We start from the raw sequence: 11,064 nt of genomic DNA, 5'->3' as shown, positions 1-11,064 counted from the left end.
TATCAATGAACATGTCATGGACGCTTTTACTGATGAGATTAACAGGGATTTCTATATCGATGGTGGTTGTATATAAGGGAACATGACTCTGCAACCTATGAACATGAATATATCGTGGATGTTGATGACCATGCAATGAAATTTCTACCCATAATGCAAACATCTAGGGAGACTTGACGTCACAAATCAAGCATCATGAACCCAAGCTCACGGCTTGGAGAAAGCAAGGAATGTACAAAAAACTATGTGTGGTTATTGTATATACTCATCAATTCAGCCATGATGAGAGTACAAGCGAATCTGTTGGTATATTTGTTTATCCAACACAACTTTTGTAGTTCTTATGATTTTATAATACCAAGGCATATCTTTTCGAAAAAAATAAATAAGTAATTATCTGATTATAAAATTATAAATGTAAAAAATAAGTAATTATAAATGTAAAAAATAAAACACAAGGAGAACTGTGTTAATAGATTCCACGAAGCCGCATCAAATTCAGCAATATGGTTCAAATAATTCTAATTACATAAGTTGGAACTCCCTTTTACATAGGATGTAAAGATTACAAGAAGGACGAAACAAGAATAAATGTGTGTTGGTGGATATATTTCAATTTCATTTTGGTGAATCTAACATCGACAACCACATTACCTTGGTTGTCATAGGCCTCCCACACGTTGTTGCTAAAATGTGTGTGCGTTGTCATGAAGTAGGAAGGCTTCACAATAAAATAAATACATAACTAAAATAAGATGAATCTTGATAGTGTTTAGGCCATATTTGTAGTATACATAGAGGTCATCTTAATAAAGCACTATGATAATATTATATTATATGAAGAGACGAATGAAGCAAAAAATTATATTGTATAGGCAAACGGGGATTTGAACCTACAACCTCCACCTTATAACCAATATTAAAGACATATGCATATCCACACACACACCCACATATACTTTATTTAAAATAATCTTGTGTAGTCTAAACCATGCAATGTACTACGCATCCACCATATGGCACACATGTAAGAGCATCCCTTTCCTATAAAATAAGAAGTGTCCTCACAAGGGATATCGAAAATAATTATATTATAAGATATATCATAAGAAATAGAAGGAAAGAGATTATAAAAACTAAAGATGTAAGAGAAGAACTAGCTTGGCGATTGTGGTGCTTAACTCGCAATGAAAGGGTGCAGAAGTCTTATCCTCATCGAAAGATAGAAGAGAATATTATGGTCTATTGTCAAGAAAGAGAAGAGTGATTACCTTGTGAGAAAAAGTGCAAAGATTCAATAATACGAATGCTCACAACCATTTTGTAACTCTTTCATGAAATAATTATAAATTTCTTATATTCCCTCAAATATCATTTTACATTTTATTTTGTAATATCTCGTTGATCTCTCTTTACTACATCTCTACTCGTTTCGTCTCTTCCATCCAAAAATCCCATGATTCTGTCCTCACTTTCACGTTATCTTCTATCCAAGCAATGCTACGCTTCTAGGCCAACTACGTCACGACAGCGTGTACTACTTGAGCAGAACGGCGAGGGTCTTGGACTAGGGAGGATGCAAAGACTAATAGGGTGCAAACATTTAGAGAGTTGAAGGCTTGTAGGAGTCGAAGGGAGTGATGAGTCGAAGAACGATTAATGCGCGAGGTTAAGATCAAAACACGCGATTAGCCCAAAGAACATGACGTTATGATGGGATTTCACAATATTAAGTCCAAAATGGGCCTTCTTTTAGGTTGAAAGCGATAGATTACGAAAGAAATTCCCTTTATAAAATAGGGTTTACAATTTACGAGGAAGTTTAGAATGGTGGTAAGTTGGTAACTTCAAGTTAGCCACTAATACAAATGGAAACAAAAGTAAGAGGGTTGACACTCCTAGAGTAGGTGCGTCGAGTGGGCCATCGAGACCGCAACTACCTCTGACATCTATGATGCCTCAAATTAGAGTAGTGTTCTCGGGCCACTTGGTCCTCCCTTCAAACGATTGGTGTGCGAACTTGCCAAACCTCTCCTTGAATTTCACCAACATGCAATGGTTGAGGAGAACAAGGTACGCTTGAGAACAAGAAGAACAATAAGTAGAACAAGAACTAAGAACCCTAATATTCACGACAAAGAGGGAAAAAAAAACCCTAAGACCTCTAGTACGTTGAGGAGAAGAAGAAAAGCACAACAAAACCCTAACGGTGCACTCTTGAAACACAAAATGAGTGACCTGAAATAAACCCTCTTTTCTTCCTTTCATAGAAAAAGAGGCGCCTAATTTCGACATTTAATGCTTTTATTCCCTTTTTGCTTTGAAAATGAAAAGAAAATAAATAATCCTTAATTTGCACCACGTTACAAAGATTCAAACTTTGCACTTTATAGTATAAGGTCAATAATTCTAACCACTAAGTTATTAACCTTTATTTAATATAATTTTTTCAAAGAGGGGATGACTTTGGTGATAAAAGCACAAGAGGTCTTTTTATCCTCTAGCGGCAATGTCCACTCCACTCCTCTTAATGACAAATCTCAAGAGATGTTGGAATTGGTCAGCCCAATAACTCTTTGGATTCTATGGAAACAACAATGTAGGCGAGTCTTCTCCAACCAAACCACACATCCAACAAGGTTACTACAAGAGATATGGAGTGAAATTGTAGCCACTCTGAAGAGCCAATATGATGGCCTTACAGGCGGCTCCGAGGGAGTTGAAAGAGAACGAATAGCCTTCATCCAACAATGGTCATCCTCTCCCTTTCTTGAGTCAGTGGGCATCCACATAAGATGGAACTATCACGTCCCTTTAGGGATTTGTACATAATCGTCTCATTTGTAAAATTTTATAACTAATGGAAGGAGTTTTTTTGGGGAATATATATATGTATGTATGTATGTATGTATGTATGTATGTATGTATGTATGTATATTTTTGTGCACCCCTTTTCTACCTTTAGCCACACCACATCACAACAACACCTTCATGATTCTCAAAAGTTGTGACTTCATTTGTTATGTTCGCATGGGCACTTGATACTAGGAACATGTTTGTTAACACGTTCATATTTAACACTTGTTGCATGTTATCATTTACACTTTTTAGCTTGAATCTTTTTTCCTCCATTCCCATGAGTAGGGTTCAAAGTCTTGACCCTATTCTTTGAATGACGAACTCTTTCCATTTGAGATGCATTTTATTAATAACTTAATATTCATCTCCTCCCTTTTCCTTCTGATGTAACCTTGATAATTCAACCTTTTTCTCCCTTTGGATACTCTACATCAAAGCAATGGAATCCTCACATATGTGCCTCATGGTCATCCAATGGGTATATAATGATCACATGGATCGAATTGTAAATTAGCAATACAACTAAGCATATTTAATTAGGTTGTAGGGCTATTGCTATTGTAAAAGGAATTCCTAATCTATTGACCCAATGAATAAATATGAAAGTTACATAGCAGGATAGAGAATTGTTGTTTAAATATATTTAAGCACCTCAAATGGTGATTTTCGAGTTACTTATTGTCTAATCCTCATTCTTTGTCTATGTAAAGTTGTGTTTATCCTTTGTGTCATGATGTATTGTCATCGCCTCACACTTCCATGTACCATTCTTTGGTTTGTAAAGAATGTACAGTAGAGATTATAACCAATGGTTGAGGGCAAGAGCATTTGAGGAAGAACATTGCTTACTTTATCATACCATTCTCACACAAAGGACCATAAGAGTAGGATGTCAAGTAGAATGCTTTCGAGTAGTCTAAACTTACTGAAGCCTCGATAAGCATAATGTGTTTTGTCCATTAAGAGTGTTTTTGTTGGAGTAGGGGTATTTGAGGAGGAATATTGTTTAGAGTGTCGCCCCATACTCGTGAAACATATCGTATGAGTGGGAAGTCAAGTAAAATGTCGTCAAGTAGTCTAAACTAAGCCTTGGGAAGCATGGTGTATTTTTCCTATTAAGTGTGTTTGTGCAAATTAAGGAGAGTGAAACAGTCCCCAACTATCAAATCAACATAGACAACTCAAACCTAAGATGATGATAGAATACATAACAATTGTTACATTACATTCTAACTTGGGGAAAATATAGGGGGTCATTTGTAGATATAAACATAACATTGTTATCCAACTACAATACAATAGAATCATTGGTACACTTTTAACATCGACAGACAAAAGAAGTGATGAATATTCTTTATTAGACTTTTCTGCTTTAGTATGTCATTTAGATGTAATTTGATGTACAAAGCTTATTTAATGTGTATATTTGATGGTAATTAAATGTTTATGGGATTACCAATAAACAACATGGTAGAGAAGAAACTCTTGGGAGCAACTTCCTTGAGGGCAAATACAATGTGAGATTTGTGTGTCTTTGAGAGGGCCTAATACTTGAAAAAAGGGACAACAGTTGTATAAGGTCCAATTTGAAGTAGGCACTTGTATTTTTTAACAAGCGCACAAAGAAAGCCACCTTCAATGAAAATGACCTTCACAAAAAGTGCAAGTGAATCGAGTTCAAGGATCTTATCCTTGATCAACAGGACATGGTCATAAAGGTGCTTCTCTGCAATGTTCTTCTCAACATAGCTTAGGGAAGAGGCAAACAAGTGAAGGTGTTATGATTGGTGATGAGGGAGTGGCAAAGTTCAATGTAAAGTACACAACAAATAAAGCCTACTTCAAAATACACAACCATATACTTCACTCTTTTACACCTTTAGGGAAACTTTGGTTAGAATTGAATGAGCATCCCCAATGCGGCCTTCCACCAAATCTTGATGAACACTTTCCACTTCACCTTGTAGCTATATACCTCATTCACTATTGTTTGTGTTAGAGTATATGGTCATGTAATCTTCAAAAATGTGCATGCATGCCCATGCCCAAAATTGGTTAGATTGAGTTTTTTCATCCAAAATGATACATGTTTTTCTCTCAAGCCTAGGCTTGTATTGAGGACCCTAATTTCCTTACTTTCTACTTTTTTAAAACATTTGCAAATTAGTTGTTATGTTTGTTAAAAAAACCGTTTCCAATTAGTTAACATTATTTGATGCAAAAGTTTTAAATATTGTGAGCCTCAAATAATCAAGATGATGTCAATATCTCCAACTAATATTGAGTTTATTTTTATCTATTTGGGCTCATGTTTGCTATCTTTGTTGTGTAATTAGGCTTATGGTAAAGAATTTTAGGTAACGAAGCGTGAAGCCACTAACAAGACCAACCAACTTGTTTACATACCTCACAATAGAAAAAGTTTTTATATACATTTAAAAAGTGTGCTAATTTAGTTTTTTTCTCTATAGTTAGAAGACATTATAATAGTCTAACAAAGTTTGTCACCATCGATTCCTCGTAAATTATGGCTATATCATTACAATGGCTTAGAAAGAGAGAATGTATCTTATATAAGCTACAAAATTTTACTTTCTCTCTATGTGTTATTTGTGAGAAACAAATCCTTCCTCTAAGGTACACGTGGTTTGGGTTTGTCTTTTCCCTTTTTGTTCCCCCTTCATGTGCACATTTAGTACAACGAAACTAGACTTAAAAGGTTCACTTACTCTTTACAATCAGACTAGGGGGGATGTATTAGAAGAATGGATTAGACTCTTCTAAGGTGGGTCTATCCAAATTGTACAAAAAACTCAAAAATGATGTGAAACAAAGACATTTGGGATTGTTCATCTCTTGTTTTTTGTAGTGGAGGTGTAACTGTAAGTGTATGAGACTCTTAAAGTGATGTGGTTAAGTGAGAGGGATTTACGGCGATAAACTATAATTTGGGATCATGTGAGGATTAGACAAATCATATATGTTCTAGATAGAAATGGTTTTGTATATATGTTGTGAACCAACATGTAAGCTATCATATCCATTGAAAGGAAACATGGTAGTGGAGGTGTGTCTCGATAAACTATAAATAATTGGGATCATGTTAGGATTAAAGGAGTCATATATACATGCTTTGGCAACAAATGGTTTGGTATATATGTTGGTGACCAACATGTAAGCCACCATTGCCACTCACATCATCATTGAGGTTTATCATACAAGATAAGGTTGAAAATGCCTGCCAACATGGTTTGGGATGGCACATTTGAGGATGCCCATGTGGTATTGCCTAAAGTAAACTTTGAAATGTTTGAGAAACTAGAGTATGCGTGCACCCAGTTAGAACCTAATCCATCTTAAAATATTTCATTGTTATAGTGCAATGTTTATGAGTATATACACTTACAAAATAACATCGAAAACTTGTCGCGGCAACCATGAACGGGTTATTTTAGACACACGCATTATTAGTTAGACACGAGTATTTCAATAACAAGCAAAGCTCGTTAAGTGTGAAAACATCATGTGAAAAGTTTAGAAGGCTGAAAAACATCTCAGAAAAGAACACATGTCTTCATATCTAGTCGAAATCAAGTGTCTACATGCATTGCAATAGCTTTGAAATGTAGTGGCAATGGAAATCAAGTGTCTACATGCATTGCAATAGCTTTGAAATGTAGTGGCAATGGTAAAAAGCACTCACAAGGTTCGTATTTAAAGCTCTAACATTGAGAGCAAAAAAAAAAGGCAATATATGATTACATTGTCCATATTAGCATAGTATGATTTATCAAAACTTCCTTTGATTGAAGAAATAAGCACATGCAAGAATTCTACAAAATGCCGCGATCCTAAAATTATCTAAAGAAATAGCTATAATTAATGATAGTCTAATTAGTCTCTACCATACTTTTTATAACCAAGTGTGGTTAATTACTTGATTCATAGACACAGACTTTAAGATATTTTCCAAAGTTCTAATCATACATTGCGTGGTTTTTGCAATAATTACAAATTTACAATATAGACAATCCTTATCATATAATTTTCTTGTGATATCATTTCTTTCTCTTTGACACTAAGATGGTTTAACAACATATTATCATATTAATAAAAACAATGTGGAAAACACAATCGATGTATTTCACACACTTAACATTGTAGAGACAATAAGTGGTGAATGTTTTATTCAATTTCCATGTTCTAGTATACCATTGGGGTGCCATTTGATGCAATAAACTTATTTAGTGTGGATGTTTGAAACAAAGGAAGTATTTATGGCATGATCAATACTCCGGGTGGGCGAGAAGGAAGTCCTCAATATTGAGGAAACTCTTGGGAACGGCTTCCTTGAGGGCAATTGGGACGTGAGATTTGTGTGTCTCTGAGAGGGCCTCATACTCGAAGGTAAAATGGACAACACTTGTGTGAGGTCCAGTCTCTTTGACATGGAACGTGCCCTTGTAATGTTTAACTAGGATGCCAATAAAGCCACCTTCAATTATATCAACCTTCACAGAAAGGGCATGTGAGTCGAGTTCGAGGATCTTCTCCTTGGTGAAGAAGACATGATGCCCAGGGTGCTTCTCCACAGAGTTCTTCTCAACATAGCCTAGGGAAGAGGTAATGCACAGAAGGTATTATGATTGGTGACTAAAGAGTGAAAAAAAATGTAAACTATGAATAAACAACATACTCTTCACAAAGTGGATGGTACGAATAGAGCCCACGTCGAAACTGGCACCCTCATACTCCACTCGCTCCACTACGTCAGGGGATGCTTTGGGTAAAACGGAATGGGCATCCTCGAATGCAGCCTTCCACACTCTCTTGGCCGACACTTTCAACTCCACCTTGTCGCTATACACCTCTATCGCCATCTTATGTGTTAATGTATGTGGTGTACTAGATTTGTTGTTGGTGTTTTTATTACTCGCTCTTTCTTGCTGGAATATGTATACAACTTCTCTTGATCTTCACATTCGCCCCCCTACACACATTTATACTAACAATTCCCACTCACTTAGTCACATCACTTTGAGAATTTTGCTATGTTTTGAATACCTTCATCATAGAAAACATAATGACTTGTGAGTCTTCTAGAAGAAACTTTTTGAACCCCCACAATCCACTTTCATACTTTAATTCAAAAGTTTAATAAAGTGAGAAGCATTGAGCCTTGTAAGACTACGTTTCTTTGGTGGAATAACGTTCAAACAAATGGAAGGACAAGAAAAAGACAAAAAAATATTCCAGGAAATTAATAGTTTGCTAATAGGAACATTTTACTTACACAACAATTGGTTTTCGACACCTTGCTACTACACATTGTATATTATTACACGTGTTTTGTGCTCAAATATAAAAAGCCATAACATTGATTGTTTGTTCTATATGCAAGAATAAGTCTATTTAAAATATTAGTGTTTCATGAAGTATGGATGGTTTAACATCAAATGAATGGAAATGGCAATATGCAAGAATAAGTCTATTTAACATATTAGTGTTTCATGAAGTATGGATGGTTTAACATCAAATGAATGGAAATGGCAATATAAATGAGTGTAAAAAGAACCATATTTTTACATTGTTTCGATCGTATTTGGCTTCTTTTTAGAATTTACAACATGGTTAATGAAGCTTTCTAGAGAAATAAATGTGTTGTTGCATGAAGAAGACGTTTACGAACAATAGAATCAATATGATTAATGGTTCATCACTTGTTTACAAAATAATGTGCAAATTTCACAATGTCTATTTTTTGGACGCATTGATATAGGAAACAACTCGAAGGAGATTGGATTACATTTAACAAATATCTTGATTTATTGTCGGGATATTTGTAATCAACTGTGCGCCTTAGATGGGTCCATACAATTAAAGGTTTTTTTATCTCTTAATTTGATAGAGTATCTTTAAAACCAAAGTATGATTAAGATAGATTGATTTGTGTACTATCCAAAATGAGAGAAGCAAAGTTGTAGGTAGGAATGGTACTAGTGTCAACAACATCAATCAAGATAACAAGAAGTATCGTCGCTGATTTCTCAACATTTTGCTTCTTTAGAGAACGGTAGTTATCAAAGTCCCTTGCCAAAACTTTATGATAGGTTAAGGTTTGTTAATCACTAATCAAAATTTCCTCGTATCCTTTGTCAAAAGAAGGATTCTTGAGGGAAAGAATAATTTAATCGTTGAGTTTAACTGGTTCATTGTTGACAAGAAACCTATAGACCCCTCAAGCTCATTAGAACCTATATGTATGTTGCATAATCAAGGAATAATTATTTAGCCACTTAGAGGTGTGTGTGCTTTGACATATGAAACTCTTCTTGGTCTACATTAGACTAGTCCACATACGATAATTTTTTGACAACGGGTTATTTGTCGCCTACACTTAAGATTTTCCAAATCATCAGTTCTAGAAGTTCTTTCATCTCTTTGACTTTAGACATTGTTTTTGCATGGTCTTGAATCCTAATACTTGGCTCTATGAATTTTATGGACTAATTGCAATTAGTTAAATGTTTCACAATCTCCCAATCCACATTGGTTATTCGAGTTATCCTTAAAACAACCTTTTTTTATATGTTTGATATGACATTGGCAATAAAATTGATGCCTTATTTTTTAAATGTTTCTAATTTGGTAAGACCTTAGGTTCCCACTTGCAATCTAATGCCTTGCTAATACAAGATTAACCATGTAACAATAATGTGATAAAGTAGTGGTAAAAAGAAAGGGATGAGCATTTGGTTTTACATAACTTGCATTTGCTAATTGCTATGGTAAATTGTAATGGGATAATTTAATGCATATCCTAGAAATTGAAGAGGACTAGCTAATATATGCATCGTCAAATAATCTTTTCATATGTCCCGCTCTTTATAATCAAATTTTCTATCTTCAATGGGTTGAAGATTACTTTCACAAAATGTAAGGTTGTGCCTTATGTCTTACATATCGACGCTTCACTCTAGGAATTCTTACTATAGTAAAAAAGAATACATCGATAAATTAAGATAAGATTGCTACAACAATAGCCAATGTATGATCGCAGCTACCACCCAAACAATATATTTTTGAATGCTAGAAGGAATTGAGCAAGCATTATTCGTGCATGATCTAATAGTTGAGTGTAAAATCCAATCCATAGTACCTAGTCCCCTAACTCTTACTAACATAATCCCTATGGAAACTTTGAGGCTACAAGAAAAAGAGAAGAACACCCATTCGATGCTCAAAATAATCATATTGATTGAATCTATTGACATGTCCACAATTACAAAACCTAAATCTATATAATAAGCAAACCGAAACAAAAGACGCAATCCTGATAGGTGAATGTCTACAAGATAGTGGCTAAAGACATTGATATAGACATCCTGGCCTTTTGGTGGGTTAAGAAATGCACAATTGTCGCCCAGTACCATTAGGGTCATAGTAAGAATGAGCAAAACTAGCCAACTTTGTTAGATACATCACACTATTTTAATTGTTTATATTTGTTTTCAATTTGTATAAAATTTAAAAGTTTACTAATTATATTTTTCCATTCGAATTCGATGACATTTATTGAGTTGGAGTTGGCCACTAATGAGTGCTCATAAATTAGGGTGGATATCAACACAATCGGTTAGAAAGAGAGAATGGTTCACTTACTCTTCTCAATGAGACTAGGGGGGATGTATTAGCTAATGGATTAGATTCTTCTAAGGGTCTATCCAAATTGTAAAAAAAACTCGAAGTGATGTGTGACTAAGACAAATGGGATTCTTCATCTTTTGTTTTCTACAATGACGATAAGCTCCTCAATGTATGAAAACTCTCAAAGTGATGTGCCTAAATGAGATGGGGATTATGACTATAAATAATTCAAATCATGGGAGGATTAGAAGAATCATATACGCATGTTCTAGCAAGAAAGAGTTTGGTATGTATGTTGTTGATGAACAAGTAAGTCATGATTTCCATTTGAAGGAAACATGTTCATAGATGTATGGCAAGATAACGGTTGGAGTGTCTCCCAACATTGTTCTGAATGAAACATTTGAGGATGCTCATTTGGTTTTACCCAAAGTAACCCTTGAAATGTTTGAGAAACTAGAGTATGTGTGTAAAATTAGAGATGGATCATTTGTAGTACAAAGTTTAAATGTTATAGTGCAATTCTTGTCATTATTAGTATTTCCAATCACAAAATAA

The 11,064-nt window shown here is 34.7% G+C and overlaps 1 protein-coding gene across 1 annotated transcript; it reads right to left on the bottom strand.

Annotated features, from left to right (window-relative positions):
- Positions 1-6,943: 6,943 nt before the first annotated feature.
- Positions 6,944-7,840, bottom strand: LOC147850096 (phytohormone-binding protein CSBP-like). Its single transcript, XM_087337008.1, has 2 exons — positions 7,556-7,840; positions 6,944-7,471 (listed from the first exon to the last, which is right to left on the bottom strand). The coding sequence occupies exons 1-2, from the start codon at positions 7,737-7,739 to the stop codon at positions 7,146-7,148; spliced, it is 510 nt and encodes a 169-aa protein (XP_087193134.1). The 5' UTR covers positions 7,740-7,840; the 3' UTR covers positions 6,944-7,145.
- Between the last annotated feature and the right edge of the window lie 3,224 nt (positions 7,841-11,064).

This window comes from Azolla caroliniana, unplaced genomic scaffold (genome assembly GCF_043228905.1).
Source record: "Azolla caroliniana isolate FFs.n. ecotype wild unplaced genomic scaffold, voAzoCaro1.0.p SCAF_22, whole genome shotgun sequence".
Classification (NCBI taxonomy): domain Eukaryota; kingdom Viridiplantae; phylum Streptophyta; class Polypodiopsida; order Salviniales; family Salviniaceae; genus Azolla; species Azolla caroliniana.
The sequence above is the reverse complement of the archived record's forward strand: the minus strand, read 5'-3'. Positions and strand labels throughout refer to the sequence as shown.